This window comes from Bos indicus, chromosome 8, assembly GCF_029378745.1.
Source record: "Bos indicus isolate NIAB-ARS_2022 breed Sahiwal x Tharparkar chromosome 8, NIAB-ARS_B.indTharparkar_mat_pri_1.0, whole genome shotgun sequence".
Taxonomy (NCBI): Eukaryota; Metazoa; Chordata; class Mammalia; order Artiodactyla; family Bovidae; genus Bos; species Bos indicus.
The window spans coordinates 102132324-102157669 of NC_091767.1; the positions used below are offsets into that span (position 1 = coordinate 102132324).

At 44.1% G+C, this 25346-nt stretch overlaps 2 protein-coding genes across 7 annotated transcripts in view; one reads left to right on the top strand and one right to left on the bottom strand.

Annotated features, from left to right (window-relative positions):
* ZFP37 (ZFP37 zinc finger protein) overlaps positions 1–25346 on the bottom strand; it is a 97511-nt gene that overhangs the window by 17500 nt on the left and 54665 nt on the right. For 3 of the 4 annotated variants that reach the window (XM_070795296.1, XM_070795298.1, XM_070795297.1), the window contains exon 4: positions 1997–2577. The exons of the other annotated variant lie outside the window; for it this stretch is intronic. In XM_070795296.1, coding sequence (XP_070651397.1) covers positions 2465–2577 — 113 coding nt within the window. In that variant the 3' untranslated portion in view covers positions 1997–2464. The remainder of the gene's footprint in view (positions 1–1996; positions 2578–25346) is intronic. 4 annotated transcript variants of the gene reach the window in all.
* Positions 6862–12956, top strand: LOC139176034 (major allergen Equ c 1-like). 3 transcript variants are annotated; one of them, XM_070795301.1, is made up of 7 exons: positions 6904–7078; positions 8815–8948; positions 9758–9831; positions 10956–11060; positions 11411–11512; positions 11708–11757; positions 12691–12956. In XM_070795301.1, exons 1-6 carry the CDS (start codon positions 6986–6988, stop codon positions 11743–11745), a joined length of 546 nt encoding a protein of 181 aa, XP_070651402.1. In that variant the 5' UTR covers positions 6904–6985; the 3' UTR covers positions 11746–11757; positions 12691–12956. The 3 variants fall into 3 exon arrangements, with proteins under 3 accessions (XP_070651403.1, XP_070651404.1, XP_070651402.1); XM_070795303.1 differs by lacking the exon at positions 12691–12956 and having other exon boundaries at positions 6864–7078; positions 10917–10987; positions 11708–11743; XM_070795302.1 differs by lacking the exons at positions 11708–11757; positions 12691–12956 and having other exon boundaries at positions 6862–7078; positions 10917–11060; positions 11336–11473.

Here is a 25346-nt window from a genome sequence, read left to right on the forward strand (position 1 = left end):
CACAGCTTTTAACAAGCCCCAGCTATGGGGTCAGGATCCTAGCACAGTATTGTCCTCTCACCTGGGGGCTCTTCCCACATGCTCTGCACATCTCCATCTCCTCCCTAACTTACAAGACCAACCCCAAGTCCTGTCTCCTGGAATAAGTCTCTGATCTCACCAGCCCAATGTGTGCTGGACGTTCTTCTCAGGGTTCCACACAAAGCGTCCCATTGAGTCCCTTCAGCGACCCATGCGTGCGAGCTTGCTAAGTCGCTTCAGTGTGACTCTATGGACTGTAGCCTGCCAGGTTCCTCTGGGATTCCATGGGATTCCAGTCCATGGGATTCTCAGGCAAGAATCCCAGAGTGGGCTGCCATGCGGTCCTCTAGGGGATCTTCCTGACCCAGGGATCGAGCCCTGGTCTCTTATGTCTCCTGCACTGGCATGGGTGTGTCATTGGTTCTTTACCACCAGCGCCACCTGGAAGCCTACAGTGACCATGCTGCTGCAGCTGCTGCTGAGTCGCTTAAATCTGTCCTCATAGCTTCAAAACGGCAGGATGGGAAGGAAGCTCACGTCTCCATGATGCCAAAGCCTGTGTTCTTAGTCACTTTTTTTCCCCTCTCTCTTGTTATTTAACAGCAAAGCTAGCAGAGGTCCACCCCCACACCCCCAAAAACACCTTTATTGCACTAAAAACAGAATTTATAAACAAACACTTGGGGGAGGATGTCTTCAAGATGTACCCACAATCAACTTCACCAGAGATATCAAACAGTGTGGGGGCCTAGAAAATGGGGGTCCCCGGAGGGAAATCGGAGCTTTCAGGAGAGGTATCTGGGTCAGAAAAGGGGGTGGGAAGTCCCAGTGAGCATCTAAGTCCATGCGGGGCTCTCTGTCCACCTTCTCCGCCCTCAGGCCTCGCCCAGGTAGTCCCAGGAGCAGGAGGCCTGATGGAGCAGGCCAGGACTGAGGCCGGAGGGCGCACAGCCAGGGACCCCAGCGCCGAGGGCCTTTGTTCTCAGGTTCAAGGGCGTGGGTATGTCTCACCAGGTGTGCCAAAGGGAACTCGTGCTCCCCTCCGCAGTTCCTTCACCCCTCCCCCTGGTGTGATCTGGAAACCCAGAACTGGGAGGGACACCCTCTGGACTAGGAGGGGGCACCCCAGGATCCCCACAGACCAGCATGGTCCATCCTCACCCCACAGGCAGCCCAAGAGAGCCGAGGGAAGAGCTGGCCTGGCCTGGCCCTGCTTTAGACGGTGTTCTTGGTGTCCGGCTGGGCCGGTTGTTGTTCAGTCACCCAGTCGTGTCTGACTCTTTGCGACCCCATGGACAGCAGTAGCCAGGCTTCCCTGTCCTTACGGCTGACCGGAAACCACCACAAAAATCAGTCAAGGACCCGCACACTTTCGTGACAGTTAAGACAGCTGTCTTAGCAGCCTGAAAAGCCACAAGCAGGTGGACAAGCACCCCTTGTCCCATCCAGCCTAGCCCAAACCTATGGACACAGGTGGAGTAAAAGCCGAGGCCGTCAGTCTCTGAGCAGCAGTTGCTGGGTTCAGCTGTCAAGGAGGGGTGCTGGATGCTCAGGATTGGGTGGGGACAGGCAGGAGCAGGGCCCACGAGCTAGTGCCGCTCTGTGGGCACCATCTGAGCCAGCCTTCCAGAGGAGGCGGGCCTGGATGCCCAGTGAGGCCACAGGGTCCCCAGAAAAGAGGGCCTTGGAGGAAAGCAGCTGACAGAAGGGCTGTCCTACTCGAGGGGCAGAGCCATCAACCCCTGTTCTCACCCTCTGGGATTTCCTCCACAGCTGAGGGTCTTTGCCACTCAGCTCAGACATGGCACCCTCCTCCCTCTGACTGGCTCTCACCTCCGGAGCCTGGGAGGGCTGAGCGCTGCACAGAGACCGCTTAACCCTGGAGTGGGGGTCCTCCCGCAGCCCCATGGGGTGCAGCAGGCAGAACGGGGACCTAGCACCACTCTCTGGGGGGCGCCTGGCGGAAGATACTCACAGTACCGCAGAGAAGATCTGGCTGGGCCCCAGGACAGGCAGCCTCTGGGTGTATGATTGGACTCTGCTACCTCCTGGCTCAGGTTCGAGAACTCCGGAAGGGGTGAGCAGCGGCAGTGGTGGCAAGGAACTTGGGGTCCAGAGGGACTCAGCCTGGCAAGCTGGCCCTTCCTTTTCCCCCAGCAGCCCCCTTTCTTCTCTTCCATTAAAAGTAACCCTTGGAAAAGAGTATGACCCAGGACATCCCCAACAAGAGCCTCAGCATCAGGGCTTCCCTGCAGGATCCGGAGGGGAGCGGGGCCTCTACAAGAAGGGCAGCGGTGGAGGTCAGGGGCAGCTCCTTCTTCCCCAGCAGCATGTCCCGCTTGAGACTGCTGCCCTTGTTCACCACGTTGATCCTGAATGCCAGCTTCCTCACACTGACTGGCCCCAGGCCATCAAAGAAGTCCTCTCTGAACACGGGGAGGCGTCAGTTCTTGACGTTGGTGCTGCGCTGCTTGTGCAGCTTGCCAGGCACCAGGCACAGACCCACACAGCAGCTGATGTTGCAGGCATCGCTCTGCCAGTCGAAGAGGCCCTTTCCTTAAAAAAAAAAAAAGATTCATCTTTGGCTGCATTTAGTCTTAGTTGCCACCCTGTGGTTAAGGAACATGGACTCAGTAGCTGTTGCTCATGGGCTTAGTTGCTCTGTGGCTTATGGGATCTTAGTTTCCCAACCAGAGGTCGAACCGCATCCCCTGCATTGGAAGGCACATTCTTAAGCACTGGACCACCAGGGAAGTCGCCTTAGGCACTATCTGCATAATACTACCTCCTACCATCACCCCTTTGCTGACCAACAATGGTCTGGACTTGGTCCCATTCAGTTGAGTTATTTTCATGCTTGTAGGATTAAGTTCTTATTGAGTACAGGAAGCATTTCCCTACCTTCATTGAAACTTGTTTAAAGGAAGGATGGCATCTTGTACTTCTCTATTTATCTTCTGGAACCTAAGAATGGTGAGGTGTACACAGTGATTAAACACTGCCTTAGTCATTGTGTGGAAAGGCAAGACTACAGGGGTTGAGTTCAGAGAAAAAGGAAAAGGAATTTAAATGTACTGAATACCAGACACCATACTTTAAAGACTTTGTTAATATTTCATCCAACCCCATTTTAACCAACTCTGTGTTAATGCTTTGTGATAGCTACCATCATCTTTGGCAGAGACAGTTTCTTTGTTTCTGAGGCTATCAAAATGAAGTGATTCACCAAATTCCATTGAGACACAGAGTCCCTACCACCCCATTCCTTGGTTAGACTCCATTTCTGCCACATGTAACTGGATTTTGGATTCTAAGCCAGATCCTTTTCATACTGTTCATGGAGTTCTCAAGGCAAGAATACTGAAGTGGTTTGCCATTCCCTTCTCCAGTGGACCACATTCTGTCAGATCTCTCCACCATGACCCACCCATCTTGGGTGGCCCCACGGGCATGGCTTAGTTTCATTGAGTTAGGCAAGGCTGTGGTCCATGTGATCAGATTGGCTAGTTTTCTGTGATTATGGTTTCAGTGTGTCTGCCCTCTGATGCCCTCTTGCAACACCTACCATCTTACTTGGGTTTCTCTTACCTTGGACATGGGGTATCTTCAGTATTCTTGCCTTGAGAACCCCATGAACAGTATGAAAAGGCAAAATGATAGGATACCGAAAGAGGAACTCCCCAGGTCAGTAGGTGCCCAATGTGCTACTGGAGATCAATGGAGAAATAACTCCAGAAAGAATGAAAGGATGGGGCCAAAGCAAAAACAATACCCAGTTGTGGATGTGACTGGTGATAGAAGCAAGGTCCAATGCTGTAAAGAGCAATATTGCATAGGAACCTGGAATGTCAGGTCCATGAATCAAGGCAGATTGGAAGTGGTCAAACAGGAGATGGCAAGAGTGAACGTCGACATTCTAGGAATCAGTGAACTAAAATGGACTGGAATGGGTGAATTTAACTCAGATGACCATTATACCTACTACTGTGGGCAGAAATCCCTTAGAAGAAATGCAGTAGCCATCACGGTCAACAAAACGGTCTGAAATTAATTACTTGGATGCAATCTCAAAAACAACAGAATGATCTCTATTCGTTTCCAAGGCAAACCATTCAATATCACAGTAATCCAAGCCTATGCCCCAACCAGTAATGCTGAAGAAGCTGAAGTTGAACGGTTCTATGAAGACCTACAAGACCTTTTAGAACTAACACCCCGAAAAGATGTCCTTTTCATTATAGGGGACTGGAATGCAAAAGTAGGAAGTCAAGAAACAGCTGGGGTAACAGGCAAATTTGGCCCTGGAATACAGAATGAAGCAGGGCAAAGACTAATAGAGTTTTGCCAAGAAAATGCACTGGTCATAGCAAACACCCTCTTCCAACAACACAAGAGAAGACTCTACACATGGACATCACTAGATGGTCAACACTGAAATCAGACTGATTATATTCTTTGCAGCCAAAGATGGAGAAGCTCTATACAGTCAGCAAAAACAAGACCAGGAGCTGACTGTGGCTCAGATAATGAGCTCCTTATTGCCAAATTCAGACTTAAATTGAAGTAAGTAGGGAAAAACACCAGACCATTCATGTATGACCTAAATCAAATCCCTTATGATTATACAGTGGATGTGAGAAGTAGATTTAAGGGACTAGATCTGATAGATAGAGTGCCTGATGAACTATGGACAGAGGTTCATGACATTATACAGGAGACAGAACTCAAGACCATCTCCATGGAAAAGAAATGCAAAAAAGCAAAAATGGCTGTCTGAGGAGGCCTTACAAATAGCTGTGAAAAGAAGAGAAGTGAAAAGCAAAAGAGAAAATGAAAGATACAAGCATCTGAATGCAGAGTTCCAAAGAATAGCAAGAAGAGATAAGAAAGCCTTCCTCAGCAATCAATGCAAAGAAATAGAGGCAAACAGCAGAATGGGAAAGACTAGAGATCTCTTCAAGAAAATTAGAGATATCAAGGGAACATTTCATGCAAAGATGGGCTCTATAAGGGACAGAAATGGTATGGACCTAACAGAAGCAGAAGATACGAAGAATACACAGAAGAACTGTACAAAAGAGATCTTCACAACCCAGATAATCACGATGGTGTGATCACTCACCTAGAGCCAGACATCCTGGAATGTGAAGTCAAGTGGGCCTTAGAAAGCATCACTACAGTGATGGAATTCCAGTTGAGCTATTTCAAATCCTGAAATATAATGCTGTGAAAGTGCTGCACTCAATATGCCAGCAAATTTGGAAAACTCAGCAGTGGCCACAAGACTGGAAAAGGTCACTTTTCATTCCAATCCCAAAGAAAGGCAATGCCAAAGAATGCTGAAACTACCACACAATTGCACTCATCTCACACACTAGTAAAGTAATGCTCAAAATTCTCCAAGCCAGGCTTCAGCAATACGTGAACCATGAACTCCCAGATGTTCAAGCTGGTTTTAGAAAAGACAGAGGAACCAGAGATCAAATTGCCAGCATCCACTGGATCATGGAAAAAGCAAGAGAGTTTCAGAAAAATATCTATTTCTGCTTTATTGACTATGCCAAAGCCTTTGACTGTGTGGATCACAATAAACTGTGGAAAATTCTGAATGAGAAGGGAATACCAGACCACCTGACCTGCCTCTTGAGAAACCTATATGCAGGTCAGGAAGCAACAGTTAGAACTGGACATGGAACAACAGACTGGTTCCAAATAGGAAAAGGAGTACGTCAAGGCTGTATATTGTCACCCTGTTTATTTAACTATATGCAGAGTACATAATGAGAAACGCTGGGCTGGAAGACGCACAAGCTGGAATCAAGATTGCCGGGAGAAATATCAATAACCTCAGATATGCAGATGACACCACGCTTATGGCAGAAAGTGAAGAGGAACTAAAAAGCCTCTTGATGAAAGTGAAAAAGAAGAGTGAAAAAGTTGGCTTAAAGCTCAACATTCAGAAAACTAAGATCATGGCATCTGGTCCCATCACTTCATGGGAAATAGATGGGGAAACAGTGGAAACAGTGTCAGACTTTATTTTTGGGGGCTCCCAAATCACTGCAGATGGTGATTGCAGCCATGAAATGAAAAGACGCTTATTCCTTGGAAAAAAAGTTATGACCAACCTAGATAGCATATTGAAAAGCAGAGATATTACTTTTCCAACAAAGGTCCATCTAGTCAAGGCTATGGTTTTTCCAGTGGTCATGTATGGATGTGAGATTTGGATTGTGAAGAAAGCTGAGCACCGAAGAATTGATGCTTTTGAACTGTGGTGTTGGAGAAGACTCTTGAGAGTCCCTTGGACTGCAAGGAGACCCAACCAGTCCATTCTGCAGGAGATCAGCCCTGGGATTTCTTTGGAAGGAATGATGCTAAAGCTGAAACTCCAGTACTTTGGCCACCTCATGCGAAGAGTTGACTCATTGGAAAAGACTCTGATTATGGGAGGGATTGGGGGCAGGAGGAGAAGGGGACGACAGAAGATGAGATGGCTGGATGGCATCACTGTCTCGATGGCCATGAGTCTGAGTGAACTCCAGGAGTTGGTGATGGACAGGGAAGCCTGGCATGCTGCAATTTATGGGGTTGCAAAGAGTTGGACACAACTGAGCAACTGAACTGAACTGAAGCCAGATCCACAGTTAAATCTGGTTCCACAAGGCAGCCCTTTCAAGTCTCCACTATTTTTCTAGAGTATGTGTTTTGAGAAATTTAAGGTCACTAAGCATATCGAAAAGAGATGAAGTTGCCAAATTTCAGAAGGTCATGAACAGTCCTTGGCCTCACCCCAGGGAATAACAGCCCATGTCACAATGTGGGAGGAAGTGGGGTGGTGCCTTGTGGACAGTAAACTGGACCTGGAGCAGATATAAAAGGAGAGGCCTGGGGAGCCAAGCCACCATCAGGAAGAGACTCACTCCCAGTGACAGTAGAGAAGACAGCGCTGTCTCCTGCCAAGATGAAGCTGCTGCTGCTGTGTCTGGGGCTGACCCTAGTCTGTGCCCAGGAGGGAAACTCTGATGTTGTGAGAAGCAACTTTGATATTCCAGAGGTAAGGGCAGGGAAGCAAACTGCAGGCAGATTCTTGACCAACTGAGCTATGAGGGAAGCCCCACGCTCACTCAAGGGCAGTGGGGCACAGTGGCTTTGGATTTTGGAGGGCTTTTTGGAAGATTCTGAAGCAGAGTGGCCCTCTGGGAGGAGAGGCGGTCCTTGACATAATAGAGGAAATGGAATGTTGGGGGGCCAGAGTGAGGTACTCCGCCCATGGCAAAGGTCATGAGGAAGGAGGCTCGACATACGCAAAGGCGGGATCGAGCCTCAGGAGTCCCCCTGGAAATCCTCGAGCGTCTACCCCCATAACCAGAGCCTGCCTACTTTACTACTTTGTGCTCTTACCTACATCTCTGACTTTACAGGGGGCTGTCCCCCACCACCTCTTTTGGAGAAGGAGTTAACCTAGAGCTCCAGTTAATAATAATTCCTGGGTGTGATAAGAGTGTTTTAACCTACAAACTCCTCTGAAGGTTCTCTAGCCTGCCTGACAGGCTCGTCCGGCCACATGTGATTGCTCACAGCCTCCCAACCGTGAGAGGCACGAGATGCTTTAAACCTTCTAAAAACAGGTTCCTTAGAAAAGTTAGAAAACTATTAGTATAAGTATAATGGGCTGATTAGAAATTGTATTGGTGAAGGGTTTTTCATTTGTTGAGCCAATGTTTGTTGCTAAGTCTCCACATCCCCTGCCCTTACACACATTAATGAATATATAGAATTAACCTTTGATATTAATCACGTTAGACCTTAGGCTAAGTAAATTCTTTCCTTAACTAAAACCCACTACACCCTCACCCTGTAGGAATGTAACTTTATTTGGGTGGCGTCTGTTTTGAGAATAATCAGCCCTGGAGAAATAAGTGTCCTGATTGACTGACCGCTGTCACAAGGAGAGGGTCGTAAATTGTCAGCAGGCCCCCCTGGCCAGAAGATGATGTAACACCCCTAAGACCTCTGTATACATTTGTGTGAAGCACCTGACTTTAATAAAAGTCAGGACTGCTGTCCCCACGTGACTTTTGTATAACATCTCAGTGTATAAAAACAGACTCTGGAAAATAAAGAATTGGGATCAGTTTCTCGAAATACTGGTCTCCCCATGTCGCTCTCTCTCTCACTCTGGCTGAGTCTCCATCTGGAGCGCGGAACCCACCATGCTTACTAATTATGCCTGGGCTTCTAAGATCCGACCGGGGAGGCCTCAGTGTCTCCTCTCCTTCGGGAGAACGGAAGGACGCCTGCGGCCTACGTAAGTGGTGCAAACTTCTTGTCTTGAAGTTTTATTGGTCTCCCGTGTAAACCAAGCTACTCAGCCTCTTTTCTCCACTGAATTTTCCTACTGAGCTATCCTTATTCTATTACTCTTTATATCTCTAATTAATATCTAATTGAAGCTATCGTATCCTGACCCTCGCCGACGCCGTCTCTCCTTCGAGTACCCTGGATCAGCCGGGGCTGGTCCCCGGCAATGGAAGGCTTCAGATCTTGGTCTAAGAAAGGGCAGTGGTGCCATGTTAAAGGTGACAACACTTAGGGAACCTCCAACTTACTGGAGGAACAGTGAACAGTGGAAAAAGTCCTAGATATAGTGCCGATCGACCCGAATCTAATTTCATCTTCACATCATCATGATGAGGGTCCTGGCCGAGAGGTCAGTGTTCAAGGAGACAAGGGTTCATGTTGTACTCCTTTCCTCTTCTCTCACCCAGTCATTTTATTGATTTATTGCAGATTACAGGGGAATGGTTTTCAATTCTCTTGGCCTCAGACGACAGGGAAAAGATAGAAAATGGTAGCATGAGGTTTTTTGTGGAGTACATCAGTCTCTTGGAAAATTCTTCTTTGTTTATTAAAATGCATACAAAGTAAGTGTGTATTTTTTTGCTTGGGAAAGGAAAAACAGAAGTCTGAATTTGGTGTTGGATCTTTACGCGCACGAATGTGCATATATTCTGGGCCTTTACTAAAATCAGGGTCCATCCTTGATAAAATCGTTGGCACTGACCCAGGGATTGAGGAACCTGAGCCTGTGACTTTGCTAGATTTCAGGGATAAGAATTGGGACAGGAATACTTTTCAGTGGGAATAGAGGAGGTAAGGGATAGAGAGGCGTCAGATCGTTCAGATCAGATCAGTTCAGTCGCTCAGTCGTGTCCGAGTCTTTGCGACCCCATGAATCACAGCACGCCAGGCCTCCCTGTCCATGGAAAGACAGCACAGGCTAAGAGCACAGGATTCAGAACCAACACCCGATCCAGTTCTGATTCTCTTTGTGTCACCAGGAAAATTCATCTCTTTCTTCCTCAGTCTTCTCTGGAGTAAAAGATGATGATATAATTCTCTCTCGTGTCTTTTTGTGAGGACCAAGCAAGGTGATGTTTGTAAGGCTCTATCTGAGAGACTGGCACATGGTCAGAACCCAGCTAATTCTCTAGACAAGTAGCTGTCATAACACTAATAGTGGGAAGAGGTGACAGAGTCATAGTGACAGAAGAAGTGGACTCATTCTCTAAGTACCAAATGAAGTGCTATCATGTAAATAAAAGTGCTTTGGAAACTATATCCAAAATGTTCAACAGCTAATCAATGAAATGGGAAAGTCAAGTTACAGGTAGAATGTGAGGGGGTCAGTCCCTTCAGGATCTCTTGGGCATCAGCTCATTTTGTTTTACAGGGTAAACGGAGTGTGTACTGAGCTTCCTTTGACTTGTGACAGCACAGGAGAGGATGGTGTATATACTGTTAGCTGTAAGTATGTTAAAAAAAAAAAAAAAAAGTCTTTCTAAATTCTACTTCCAGCTGCAAGGAATTTACTCCAATCTCTTCAGGATTTGATAAATTCCTTATATGTTGGTTTAGGTAATCTAATGTGACCATCTAATAGTCAATATCCTGAATTTGGGAGAAATGTGTGTGTCAAAGCCAGTGCCTGGCACACAGTACCATCAGACAGAGAAATAAGCTTGGTCATATGTATTTCCTACAACAAAAGGAAGTTGGCAAATAAAAAAGTAAATTGGCAGGACAGTTTCACATTCCTTGCCCACTTTAAAAAAAAATATTTATTTATTTTGGCTGCACTGAGTCTTCATTGTTGCCTTTAGATTTTCTCTAGATTTAGCAACCAGGAGCTATTCTCTAATTGTGATGAGCAGGCTTCTCATTGGGCAAAGATTCCACCTGCAATGCAGGAGACCTGGGTTTGATCTCTGGGTTTGGAAGATCCCCTGGAGGGGAGCATGGCAACCCGCTCCAGTATTCTTGTCTGGAGAATCCCATGGCTTCTCATTGTGGTGCCTTCTCTCTTGTTGAGGATCATGGTCTCCAGGGCTCAGGGGCTCGGTAATTGCACCATGTGGGCTCAGTAGCTGGGGCATGTGGCTCTAGAGGATACCATTTTAGTTTCCCCAAAGCATGTGGGATCTTCTTGGACCCAGGGATTGAACCCGATCCCATGAATTGGCAGGTGGAATCTTATCCACTTGACCGCCAGGGTAGTTCCATGGCCCACTTTCTGATGATATCTGATAGCCATTGCCAGAGCATATCATTCAGGTTATAGCACTGGGTATATAAGGCCAATGGGGCTCATAGAGGAGACATTTGGCAGAGATGGCCGAGGGAGGTAGGTGGGGCCAAGGTGTCATAATAGAGGGGAAGTTACTGCTGTGCCTGAATTTTTCTACTCCTAATAGTCACTCCATCGGTGTTGCTTAGAAATTGCATCTCGAAGCCCAGAGAGATGCAGATGGAAGGCAGTAGATATCACTATTTCTTTCAGGATTTGTTTTGTGGGAGAGAACAGGTAAAAGGGTTTCATTTCTTTCCCACAGACCAAAGAAGTTCTGAGCCATGTTCTGTTTTCTCCACAGATGATGGAGAGAATAAATTTCGCATACTTCAGGTGAACTATAGTCAACATATTATTTTTTATCTCGAGAATTTCAGCGACTCGTTCAAACTGCTAGAGCTCTACGGTAGAGTACTTTCATGCTGGCACTCATCTTGGGGTGGCGAGACCAGGGAAGGAAGGAGACAGAGTGGACTTCCCTGTCGTACCCTGGGACCTCTCTCCCCATTAAAGACAGATGCTCCCCTTTGGTAAAATCTCTCGGGCTCAGTGATGGGAAGATGATGACTCTCTCACTGTGCCAGAAAGATATCCTAAGGTGTCACATTCAAGAAAGACTTTTTTCCATCCCTGACACTTGTGCCTAAGCATGTAATCAGTGCCATTCACTTTCCCACTCAGCTGGAGACCCACCCCTCTCATGAGCCTCAATCACCAGGAAACAGGACAAAGCAGCTCCTGTTACTCTTCCCACAGCCCGAGAACCAGATACGAGTCCAGAACTCAAGAACGAGTTTGTGGAAATTTGCCAAAAGTATGGAGTTGTTAAGGAAAACGTTATTGACCTGACCAAAGTGGGTAAGTTGAGCTATCTCTGGCTTTCTCTGCCTGAAGTCCCATGTTGCTGAGTAGGAATGTTACTGAAGGGAGAAATGCAAGAGAAGTTAATACCCCCATTCAGTCCCCTTTGTCTTAACCTGGAAAATCATCTGGTTTTGTTCTGGGAAGTAAACTGGGGTTGGTGTTTGAATGTGCTCTTCTCTGCCTCTACAGATCGCTGCTTGCAGGCGCGAGGGAATGGAGTGGCCTAGGACTGCAGTTTGGTGAGCTCTGCTGGAGATGGGGTGGCCCAGGATTCAGTACCTTCCAGAAGCATTAGGGGATTACAATAGAAGATTTAAAAATCACAATAAAAATAATTTGGTAGGAAGAGCTTGAAATTTGGAGTTGGAGGATCTGGGTTCAGGATCTCCTCCTGCCATGAGCTTTTTAAGCAAATCATATAGCAGTTAAAGGGAAAAAATGATGTCTACCTTACAGAATTACTGTGTGAATATAATGCTGGAGAAAAGGGCTCAGTAATTGATAATGTGGGAAACAATCACTAAGAATTACAGTTTTAAATGGGAAAAGAATGTGAGTATGATACTCAAATACATTCTGTGTTTGTGGTCCGTCTCTAATCCTGAAAGCCCATCTCACCCTCCAATATATGGAAAGAATTTCTTCCTTCAATCTCTCCATATTTTTAACTTGTAATCTGGAAATAGAGCTGTCTGAATTTCCAGTTGTCTTCTAACCTGGAAAATAGTCTCTTGAGTTTCCTCATCTGTTTCCTACCTCAGATTTATTGTGTGGGTTCATTCAGATAATGTAGGTGAAAGTCTTAGCAACTATGGCTTACATAAAGTCAGCATTTAATAAAAGATTGCTATGGCTTTTGCCAATTTGTCAAAAACACTTGAAAACTTCCAGTGCTGAGGATGGCAGAAATAAGCCTAGCATCCTTCATTGCTTCCACTCTTCTTTTCATAGGCTCTGGGGCAGGTTAAGATGGGATCAACAATAGAAAAAAAACAGGAAAAGAATCATTAACACTCCCCCTTCCCCTATTCTGGCAAATAGCATGGGTTAGAATGCAGGTTGATGACTATTTCTTCAACGTATTTTTGGTAACAGAAATTCTCTTCGTCCTCAGTTCAGTCTGAGAAGCACTTAATAAGCTTTTGTGTTCTCATTCTCATTTGCTTATTTAGTGCCACCTCATTTGGGCTCCAGAATCTTCTCTTCCATGGTTCCCACATCATCTTATGCCAAGTGCTGGGGCCTGACTTCCACCACTATCGCACGGGAAGGCACCGTCTCTGCATCTTCAGGATATTCCCTAATTATCTAGGAAGCCTTAGCAGCTCACCGAGAATCAAAGTTTCCTCCAGATTTCCGATTCCCTTTGTCCCATTCAGGACAGCAGGTCCATGAATAAGACCTTCCTCAACCTGTTCAATAAATGATTTGCCTTGCAGTCATGTGGTTTTTCTTCGTTTATGTAAGGGACGTGGGGGTGACAGGAAGAAAATGAGGCCTTGTGACCAGAACCTTCCCCTAGGCTCTCAGAACCTTCCCCGAGTTTCAGGATTTTCCCTTGTCTGCAGTAAGTCTCTGTCTCGATGAGTGCTACTTGTCTTTTGAGTTACCCATTTCTTAGTGACCTGATAAACTGTAAGACTTGCCCTAGAAATTGCTCCATCCTAGAATTCTCTTTTTCAGTCTGAGAGAGAGTTGCTGCTGGGGCTGACACCAGCTCAACATGTTTTAGGATACGCCTTTACAACCCAGCTTCTCTAACTCATCCATCCTCTGAGATTGTCAGTGTCCTTTCTTTCTTTTTCTGGTACGGCAAATGCTTTTATTTTTTAGAAACACATCTATGATATCTAAGTTGAAAACTACCATTGTAAGTTGCTATTAATTTCAAATTCTTCATTTTAAAAAACCTTGTTGAAGTATAGTTGATTTACAATGTTAATTTCTGCTGTACAGCAAAGTGATTCAGTCATATATATATATATATATATATATATACACACACACACACACTCTCTTTCATATTCCTTTCCCTTATGGTTTATCACAGGATATTCAGTATAGTTTCCTGTGCTATAAGTAAGACATTTATCCATTCTGTATATAATAGCTTACACCTGCTAATCCCAAACTCCCATTCTATCCCTCCCCCATCACCTATCGCCCTTGGCAACCACAGGTCTGTTTTCTATGTTTATGATTCCATTTCTGCTTCACAGACAGGTTCATTTCTGCCATATTTTAGACTACGCACATACGTTGTATCATATGCCGTTTATTTTTCTCTTGGTTGGTGTCTTTTCATACTCTTAGAAAACCTTCAATCACTGCTTTTATTTACTGTGAACATGTTAAGTGAGATTCCATGAAATGTGATCAATACTTATCTTCAGCATTCTATACTTAGTACGGTCAGGAGGCATCAATGAGGCTAAATGTTATTGGTCTCTTCTTTGGGGAGCTTACAGGCTTTGGAGGAAGGGAAATTAAATATCCTCCTTCAGTTGTAACCCTTTGCCAACATCAGCCAATAATAAAAACAGTGTAAGAGTCACACATAAGTGTTGTGGCAGAGCAGGGTATGGGTAGCAGTTGTTGTGTGAAAAAAATGACTCACTCCTTATGGACTTAAGATTTATATGAACAAAGAAGGCTTTCTAGGTATCCGACTCTCCCTATATTACTCTGCCTCCAGGTCAGAAGAATATCTTAGGTTCAGGCTTATTGGTCTTTACTTAAGTGCTTAGTCTGGTTTGCTGAAATATGACAAAATTATATGTAGAAATCCAACCAGTCATTCTGGGATCACTCATTTTTAAAAGATGGCCTTGAAGAGACAGAGCAGCTGATACTCAGAAGGGTGTGACCTGGCATATCCTGACAACAATAGTAATCAATGCACGGGAGGGCCATGTGAGTGATGCGGGATGGCTGTATTGTGCCACATGTCCAGAAACTACAGCTGATGGGGAAGCACAAAATGACTCTCAGGGGTTCCCAGATCAAGATGACAGATGAGCTCACCTGACCTTCAGCCCTAAATAATATGCAAATAAGGCATGAAATGTTAAAGACACTCAAAAGCAAGGTTGAAGATGTCTGTGGATCAGAAACAGAGCAGTCCTTTTCCGAAGAAATGAAAAGATAGAAGAATCACAGGGAAGATGTGGGTAAAGAGGCCAGAACAGGCTTTATTCATATGCTGGCAATTGTGCGGGAAGGGGAGGGTGGACATCCGTCCAAAGGCCGACTCTCCCACCCATCCCCTACTGACAACCAGTGGGGAGAGAGCTTTTCTAGGTTGAAGAAGAGGTCTATATGCAGAAACAACACAGTCAGCTCTGACAGTCATCTTCAAATTGGTCATCGATGGTCTGACCAGTGTCATCTTGATTATCATTTTAAGTACAGTTAATCTTCAGTTCCAGGATGGGTTTGTTTCTATTTCTTTTGAGGTCAGTTCTTGAAATTGTGGCAGCTTATGTCACAGCTACAGTCTGGTCATCATGTAATTAACTTCTCCAATCTAGTGGGAGTTTTAGTATCTAAAAGACAGCTCACAGGATATGGCTTCGAATATTATCTGTAGTCCTTGAGAAGGAACTAAAGGTCACTGAATATGCTTAATGACTGCATTATTATTATTTGGTCTCATTTGACTGTTCTTTGTTTCTGCATGTTCTCATTTCTCTGATCAAACGTATTCTTTGACTAAAGCTTTCGACAGATGAAAGGTAGGCAGAGGACATGGGGTAGGGGCAAGGACCATAGGGTCCTGCTTCATGTCACTATGGGTTAGTAAACTAAAATTAATTTTATAACTTCATAAAAGGTTTCCTTATCAGCAACATAAATGTGAATGTTCTTCAACATGTAAAAGGGAATGTACTAGATCTATATTAGCATTGTTAGAGCTCAAAAGGGAGAAGGCGATGGCAACCCACTCTGGTACTCTTGCCTGGAAAATCCCATGGACAGAGGAGCCTGGTGGGCTGCAGTCCATGGGGTTGCGAAGAGTCGGACACGACTGAGCGACTTCACTTTCACTTTTCACTTTCATGCATTGGAGAAGGAAATGGCAACCCACTCTAGTGTTCTTGCCTGGAGAATCCCAGGGACGGGGGAGCCTGGTGGGCTGCCATCTATGGGGTCGCACAGAGTCGGACACGACTGAAGTGACTTAGCAGCAGCAGCAGCAGCAGAGCTCAAAAGCAAATTGTAAGGTGAAAAAAGCCAGTTGCTGAATGATATGTGCAGTATGACACTATTTATATAACTTTTAAATAACACACAGAACAAGGCAATACATTATTTACGGATTCCTATAAATATGATCACACAGTGCTTCTTATGTGTATACGAATCACTTGCAGATCGTGTTAAACATTAGCAGGCTCTGATTTAGTGGGTCTGGGGGTGGGGCTTGAGACCGATAAATCAGAGCCTGCTACTGTTAAGCTCCCAGAGATGCCAGTGCTACGCCATCATGGGAGACAGGAGACACAGGTAAAGTGAAACCGTTCTTACTTTCTTCAGTTATTTTGCTCAGTTTGGATGCTGGAACCTCTCTGTTGCACTTCTGAACTCTCATAAAGGTATTCTTGCCCATGAGTGGTTGTTAAAATAGGAGTATCTGTGGGGTTATGTGGGCTGGCACTTCCTGTTCTACCATCTTGCTAATGAACCCAAACCAGTTGTGTATCATTTCACCCACAAGACACACAGTGAGAAAGACACCGAGGTGTGTTTTGTTGTTGTGTGTTTTTAAAGAAATATTTCTTCATTTAGCTGTGCCGGTTCTTAGTTGCGGCATATGAACTCTCAGTTGCAGCATGTGGATCTAGTTCCCTGACTGGGGATCCAACCTGGGCCCCCCGCATTCGGAGCATGGAGTCCCACCAGGGATGTCTCAAAACACTGAACTAGTTTTTATTTTTCTAGAACATCTACTGAAATCAGGGATCAAATGAAAATTATGGTGGAACTGTTACTGGTTTAGATCCTTGGACTCTTATTCAATAGAAGTTTATGAGAAGCCCCACAAGGAATTCTGGCCAGGCTTTATGGGGACTCGTGCTGCAGGAGGGAGTGAGAACAAGAAACAGGTGTCCTAGTTCACTCCTGGAGGGAGGGTGAACTGGTTCCTTACACAGGATAACAACAGGGGTGGGTCCAGGGCTTGAGTAAGAGGGTGGCTGAGATGGTTTGCTTACCCCTTTGGTGGCTCTGTGTGCCCTGCTTTTGCTCTTAGCACTTCAGAAACAGCAGGCTTTTGCAGCCTTTTGTATCTTACTGTTTATAATTACCCTGACTGTGCATGTGTGCAGATATGTTTTCAGTTTCATACAGTTTCTTTGTATTCTGTTACTAGAGGAGGCATTTGTCCAGCTGCAAGCACTGCAGCAAAGGGCCCCAGGTCCCAGCCCAAATCAGAGTCAGCTGTCAGTGGGAGCTACACTGCTTCCTTGTCCATTTTGCTCAGGGATGGGGGTCAACCACACAGCCAAGTTCCACTGAGGATTTTCCATCATGATGTTTAAATCCCAAACTGTGTTTTTATTTGTTCTGTTTCACCCTTCTACCACCTCAGTGTGCATGAACTTGTTCCTAGGTCCTGTAACAAATTGAGTTGATTTAAGAAGGGGCCACTTCCCTGGTGGCTCAAACGATAAAGCGTCTGCCTACAATGCAGATGACCCAGGTTCAATCCCTGGGTCAGGAAGATCTCCTGGAGAAGGAAATGGCAACCCACTCCAGTATTCTTGTCTGGAAAATCCCATGGATGGAGGAACCTGGTAGGCTACCATCCATGGGGTCACAAAGAGTCAGATAAGACTGAGCAACTTCACTTCACTTCACTTCACTTCAAGGAAGGGCAGCAAGTCTACTGCAAAGAGCAACGCAGAATAATATTCCAAATGCAGGTAGCACGAGGTAGGATTGCACAGTAGATCATATGTGCCACTTCCTTCCAAGAGTTAAACATTTATGTTAGGAAAACTACCACAGTTAGGAGACTCTGCTGCTGTATCAAAGATACAATTAGAAAGCTCTATTCTGTAGAGAAGGAGACAGCAACCCACTCCAGTATTCCTGCCTAAAGAATCCCATGGACAGAGGAGCCTGGTGGGCTGCTGTCCATGGGGTCGCACAGAGTTGGACACGACTGAAGAGACTTAGCATGCAGGCATGCGTTCTTGGCATGCAGCTGGACAGGAGAAATGGGTCCTATATTAGTTTCCTGTTTCTGCTGCAACAAATAACCACAAATTTAGTGGCTTCAAACAGCAAAAGTTCATTTTCTTACAACTTTGGAGGTCAGAAGTCTGACATGGGGATCCCTGGGCCAAAACCAGGTAAGCCTGGTATCTATAAATTTATTCAGATCAGCTTTCAAGTCTTGTCTTAGAGTTTTAAAGTTCCCTCCTCAGTGATCATCTGGTGTATTCTTGGTTGTTAATTCCTATCTATTAATATTTCACAGTTTTTTTGTTTATCTGTTTTGTTTTTTCAACCATTAGTTATTATCATGAGTTTTTGCTGGTATAGAGAGATGTTACTGATTTTTATAAGTTGATCTCTCTAGCAACCTTGATGAAATTTTTCATTAGGTATAATAAAATTAGTCCTAACACTGTGGATTCTGTTGGTTTAGCAGGTACTTATATATGATTATATTATCTGCATGTCAATGTATCTCTTTCAATCCTTACACCTCTCTCTCTTTTCTTACTCCTCATTCTTTATCCAGAATCTCCAGAAATACTTAAACCATTGATATCATATTTTCTATACCTAAGTTTGGCAAACTATGGCCCATTGGCCAAATTCAGTTCAGTGCCTGTTTCTATATAACCCATGAGGCAAGAACATTTGCAATTGGTATAATATTAGAAACAATCATTTTTAAGCCCACTTAAGCAAAATATTATTCCAAAACAGAATTTCATTCTTCTTATTAATAGATATGTGGTTTTTCAAAACTGTACTCAATATTATATTTTTAATTGTTTCAGAAAATGTGGAAATTAATTTTCTCTATTATTATATTAATATCTATAATACATAATATCTTCAATTTTGACTCTTGGCCTATAAAGTCTAAAATATTTACTATCTGGCTCTTTTAGGAAATGTCTGCTGACTCCCTTTTCTACATCATGGCCTTTCCCCTGACTATTATTTACTATAGTTATTTGTACTACATTTTCTTCTAAATAAACAAGTTTGTCAAATGGAACCCCTCAGAAGGCTTTCAATAAAATAGGCTTGAAATTATCGGATTGTGGATTAAGGAGATATTTTAAGTTGTCCTGTTACCACACCCCTTCAAATATTATGAACAACTTCAACCTGAATAGAGGAAATTTAGATAAATGTCAAATTAACTTCCAGAGTAAACATCAAACCAGGACATGCTGAGGTTATTTTGGAGTTTCAGGGACAATGATGACGACTAAATCTCTATTCTTGGCTTAGAAGACTTTGTCACTTGATTCTCTTGTCCCAGGACGGAACTTGAGTTGAAACTGTTTGCTCCTGGAGGCAGGCCAATCAGGATACTACCTGCTGTTCTTAAAAATTAGCATTTCAGAAGCATTGTTTTGTTTGTTTCAAAATGTGTCAATTCAGTTCAGTTGCTCAGTCGTGTCCGACTCTTTGCAACCCCGTGGACTGCAGCATGCCAGGCCTCTCTGTCCATCATCAACTCCCAGAGTTTACTCAAACTCATGTCCATTGAGTTGGTGATGCCATCCAACCATCTCATCCTCTGTCATCCCCTTCTCCTCCTGCTTTCAATCTTTCTCATCTTCAGGCTCTTTTCTAATGAGTCAGTTCTTTGCTACAGGTGTCCAATGTATTGGAGTTTCATCTTCAACATCAGTCCTTCCAATGAATATTCAGGACTGATTCGCTTAAAGGATGGACTGGTTGGATCTCCTTACAGTGCAAGGGACTCTCAAGAGTCTTCTCCAACACCACAGTTCAAAAGCATCAATTCTTCGGTGCTCAGCTTTCTTCACAATCCAACTCTCACATCCATATATGACCACTGGAAAAACCATAGCCTTGACTAGATGGACCTTTGTTGGAAAAGTAATATCTCTGCTTTTCAATGTGCTATCTAGGTTGGTCATAACTTTTCTTCCAAGGAATAAGCATCTTTTAATTTCATGGCTGCAGTCACCATCTGCAGTGATTTGGGAGCCCCCAAAAATAAAGTCTGACACTGTTTCCACTGTTTCCCCATCTATTTCCCATGAAGTGATGGGACCAGATGCCATGATCTTAGTTTTCTGAATGTTGAGCTTTAAGCCAACTTTTTCACTCTTCTCTTTCACTTTCATCAAGAGGCTTTTTAGTTCCTCTTCACTTTCTGCCATAAGGGTGGTGTCAACTGCATATCTGAGGTTACTGATATTTCTCCTGGCAATCTTGATTCCAGCTTGTGCATCTTCCAGCCCAGCGTTTCTCATGATGTACTCTGCATAGAAGTTAAATAAGCAGGGTGACAATATACAGCCTTGACGTACTCCTTTTCCTATGTGGAACCAGTCTGTTGTCCATTCTAACCATTTCCAGTTCTAACTGTTGCTTCCTGAACTGCAGATAGGTTTCTCAAGAGGCAGGTCAGGTGGTCTGGTATTCCCATCTCATTCAGAATTTTCCACAGTTTGCTGTGATCCACACAGTCAAAGGCTTTGGCATAGTCAGTAAAGCAAAAGTAGATGTTTTTCTGGAACTCTCTTGCTCTTTTGATGATGCAGCAGATGTTGGCAATTTGATCTCTGGTTCCTCTGCCTTTTCTAAAACCAGCTTGAACATCTGGAAGTTCATGGTTCACATATTGCTGAAGCCTGGCTTGGAGAATTTTGAGCATTACTTTACTAGCGTGTGAGATGAGTGCAATTGTGCGGTAGTTTCAGCGTTCTTTGGCATTGCCTTTCTTTGGGATTCGAATAAAACTGACCTTTTCCAGTCCTGTGGCCACTGCTGAGTTTTCCAAATTTGCTGGCATATTGAGTGCAGCACTTTCACAGCATCATCTTTCAGGATTTGAAATAGCTCAACTGGAATTCCATCACCTCCACTAGCTTTGTTCATAGTGATGCTTCCTAAGGCCCACTTGACTTCATATTCCAGGATGTCTGGCTCTCAGTGAGTGATCACACCATCGTGATTATCTGGGTAGTGAAGATCTTTTTTGTACAGTTCTTCTGTGTATTCCTGCCACCTCTTCTTCATATCTTCTGCTTCTGTTAGGTCCACACCATTTCTGTCCTTTATTGAGCCCATCTTTGCATGAAATGTTCCCTTGGTATCTCTAATTTTCTTGAAGAGATCTCTAGTCTTTCCCATTCTGCTGTTTTCCTCTATTTCTTTGCACTGAGGAAGGCTTTCTTATCTCTTCTTGCTATTCTTTGGAACTCTGCATTCAGATGCTTGTATCTTTCCTTTTCTCTTTTGCTTTTCACTTCTCTTCTTCCCACAGCTATTTGTAAGGCCTTCTCAGACAGCCATTTTTGCTTTTTTGTATTTCTTTTCCATGAGGATGGTCTTGATCCCTGTCTCCTGTACAATGTCACGAACCTCTGTCCATAGTTCATCAGGCACTCTATCTATCAGATCTAGTCCCTTAAATCTACTTCTCACTTCCACTGTATAATCATAAGGGATTTGATTTAGGTCATACCTGAATGGTCTAGTGGTTTTCCCTACTTTCTTCAATTTCAGTCTGAATTTGGCAACAAGGAGTTCATGATCTGAGCCACAGTCAGCTCCTGGTCTTGTTTTTGCTGACTGTATAGAGCTTCTTCATCTTTGGCTGCAAAGAATATAATCAATCCGATTTCAGTGTTGACCATCTGGTGATGTCCATGTGTACAGTCTTCTCTTGTGTTGTTGGAAGAGGGTGTTTGCTATGACCAGTGCATTTTCTTGGCAAAACTCTATTAGTCTTTGCCCTGCTTCATTCTGTATTCCAAGGCCAAATTCGCATGTTACCCCAGGTGTTTCTTGACTTCCTACTTTTGCATTCCAGTCCCCTATAATGAAAAGGACATCTTTTGGGGGTGTTAATTCTAAAAGGTCTTGTAGGTCTTCATAGAACCGTTCAACTTCAGCTTCTTCAGCGTTACTGGTTGGGGCATAGGCTTAGATTACTGTGATATTGAATGGTTTGCCTTGGAAACGAATAGAGATCATTCTGTTGTTTTTGAGATTGCATCCAAGTACTGCATTTTGGACTGTTTTGTTGACCGTGATGGCTACTGCATTTCTTCTAAGGGATTTCTGCCTGCAGTAGTAGGTATAATGGCCATCTGAGTTAAATTCACCCATTCCAGTCCATTTGAGTTCGCTGATTCCTAGAATGTCGACGTTCACTCTTGCCATCTCCTGTTTGACCACTTCCAATTTGCCTTGATTCATGGACCTGACATTCCAGGTTCCTATGCAATACTGCTCTTTACAGCATCGGACCTTGCTTCTATCACCAGTCACATCCACAACTGGGTATTGTTTTTGCTTTGGCTCCATCCCTTCATTCTTTCTGGAGTTATTTCTCCACTGATCTCCAGTAGCATATTGGGCACCTACTGACCTGGGGAGTTCTTCTTTCAGTGTCCTATCATTTTGCCTTTTCATACTGTTCATGGGGTTCTCAAGGCAAGAATACTGAAGATACCCCACGTCCAAGGTAAGAGAAACCCAAGTAAGATGGTAGGTGTTGCAAGAGGGCATCAGAGGGCAGACACACTGAAACCATAATCACAGAAAACTAGCCAATCTGATCACACGGACCACAGCCTTGTCTAACTCAATGAAACTAAGCCATGCCAGTACGGCCACCCAAGACGGGTGGGTCTTGGTGGAGAGGGCTGACAGAATGTGGTGCACTGGAGAAGAGAATGGCAAACTACTTCAGTATTCTTGCCTTGAGAACTCCATGAACAGTATGAAAAGGATCTGGCTTAGAATCCAAAATCCAGGTATATGTGGCAGAAATGGAGTCTAACCAAGGAATGGGGTGGTAGGGACTCTGTGTCTCAATGGAATTTGGTGAGTCACTTCATTTTGATAGCCTCAGAAACAAAGAAACTGTCTCTGCCAAAGATGATGGTAGCTATCACAAAGCATTAACACAGAGTTGGTTAAAATGGGGTTGGATGAAATATTAACAAAGTCTTTAAAGTATGGTGTCTGGTATTCAGTACATTTAAATTCCTTTTCCTTTTTGTCTGAACTCAACCCCTGTAGTCTTGCCTTTCCACACAATGACTAAGGCAGTGTGTAATCACTGTGTACACCTCACCATTCTTAGGTTCCAGAAGATAAATAGAGAAGTACAAGATGCCATCCTTCCTTTAAACAAGTTTCAATGAAGGTGGGGAAATGCTTCCTGTACTCAATAAGAACTTAATCCTACAAGCATGAAAATAACTCAACTGAATGGGACCAAGTCCAGACCATTGTTGGTCAGCAAAGGGGTGATGGTAGGAGGTAGTATCATGCAGATAGTGCCTAAGAGGACTTCCCTGGTTATCCAGTGAAAGGTTTCTTGGGGCTAACAGCATCCCATCTGTGTCATCTGGGCCCTCCAGAAAACAGATGCTGAGACAGATTTAGGAGTGTGAAAGGCTTACTGGGATTAACACTTGTGAAAGGACAAAGGAGGAAATTGGATTAGGGCAGGGGAGCTGTCAGACCATGACACGATCTGACAAAGTCTCTGTCAGCCAGCAGGAAGCTCTGAGCATGTGAGAAGAGGCCTGTGTCAGGCAGAACAGGACGGGACCTTGTGTCACAGTCTTGCACAGCCGCTGGATGGGGCCATCCGAGAAGACCACCATCTCAGCTCAAGTTGAGGCCAATCGGAACCAGGTAACAGTGGAGGCTGTGGGTTAACCCCCCTCCTCACAGCTGCACAATCAGCCCTTTCTTGAAGAGGGAATCTGAGCGATGTATCTCTATGTCTGACACACCATCCTAATATCCAGAAAGAGGTAGTCCCTGCAAAAGGGATCCAGAGTTCTCTTCCCACATGGGGCAGGGGTGGAGGCAGAAACCCTTTCCTTCCCTCCAGTTTGAAATTTCTAGCACAACATGAGGGCTCCCTGGGGGTAAGAAAACCAAGGATACCCGTGATTGCAGCCTCCAGATTCAAGATTATCAAGATTTCATTATCAGATTATCAAAATTCAGCAGGTACCTACTGTGCGTGGGCCCAGGTTACCCAGCACCCATCTGGGACTCTCTTAAGCACCATAGGAAAGTGAAGTCGCTCAGTCGGGTCCGACTGTTTGCGACCCCATGGACTGAAGCCTACCAGGCTCCTCTGTCCATGGGATTCTCCAGGCAATAGTACTGGAGTGGATTGCCATTTCCTTCTCCAGTGGATCTTCCCGACCCAGGGATGGAACCCAGGTCTCCCGCATTGTAGACATATCACAGGACCAGTTTATTCCATTGATACTGACACCACCAGGCTTCAGATGGGAGGAAGACAGTTTGGGCAGTGGGAAGAATAATCATAAATCTTGGATTATGAATCCTTCGGGAAAGGGTCAAGGAGTTCTGAAGATAAAAATCATCCATGTAACAATTTTGCCATAGGCCAGACCTAATTTGAAAACATGAAAATCTGTTTCATATCATCAATGTAAGGATCTGAAGAAATTTTTTATGTAAAGAGCTTGGCATGTAGACAGCTACATGTAAAAGAATGAAATAAGAACACTGTTTAACACTATACACAAAAATAAACTCAAAATGGATTAAAGACCTAGATGTAAGACTGGATACTATAAAACTCTTAGAGGAAAAGCAGAGCACCCTTTGACATAGATTGCATCATACCTTTTTTGATCCACTTTCTAGAGTAATGAAAATAAAAACAAAAATAAACAAATGGGACATAATTAAGCATTAAATCTTTTGCACAGCAAAGGAATCTATAAGCAAAATGAAAAGACAATCCACAGAATGGGAGAAGATATTTGCAAACCATGGGATCAACAAGGGATTACTCTCTCAAATATACAAATAGCTCATGCAGCTCAATATTAAAAAAACTTCTGCCTAATAAAGAACATAGGCAGAAGGTCTAAATAGACATTTTCCAAAGAAGATATACAGATAGCCAACAGGCACATGAAAAGATTAACATTGCTAATTACTAGAGAAAGGCAAATCGAAACTACAATGAAGTATCACCTCACACCAGTCAGAATGGCCATCATCAAAAATCTACAAATAACAAATGCTGGAGAGGGTGTGGAGAAAATGGAGCCTGCCTACACTCTTGTGGTAATGTAAATTGGTACAGGCACTATAGAGAACAGTATGGAGGTTCTTTAAAAAAAAAAAAAAATAGAGCTACCATATGATCCGTTAATCCCACTCCTGGGCATATATCCAGAGAAAACCAAAACCATAATCTGAAAAGCTACCTGCATCCTAATGTTCACTGCATCACTATTTACAGTTGCCAGGACATGGAAACAACCTAAACTTCCATCTACAGATGAATGGATGGAAAAAGCTGTGGTCCATGTATACAGTGGGATATTACTCAGCCATAAGAAAGAATAAAATGATGCCATTTGTAGGGACATAGATGGACCTAGAGATTATCATACCAAGTGAAGCAAGTCAGAAAGAGAAAGATAAACATCATATGATATCATTTCCATGTGGGATCTAAAACAATGATACAACTGAACTTATTTATAAAACAGAAGCAGACTCACAGACTTAGAAAACAAATTTATGGTTACCAAAGGGGAAGAATGGGGAAGAGGGATAAATTAGGAAGTGGGGTTAACAT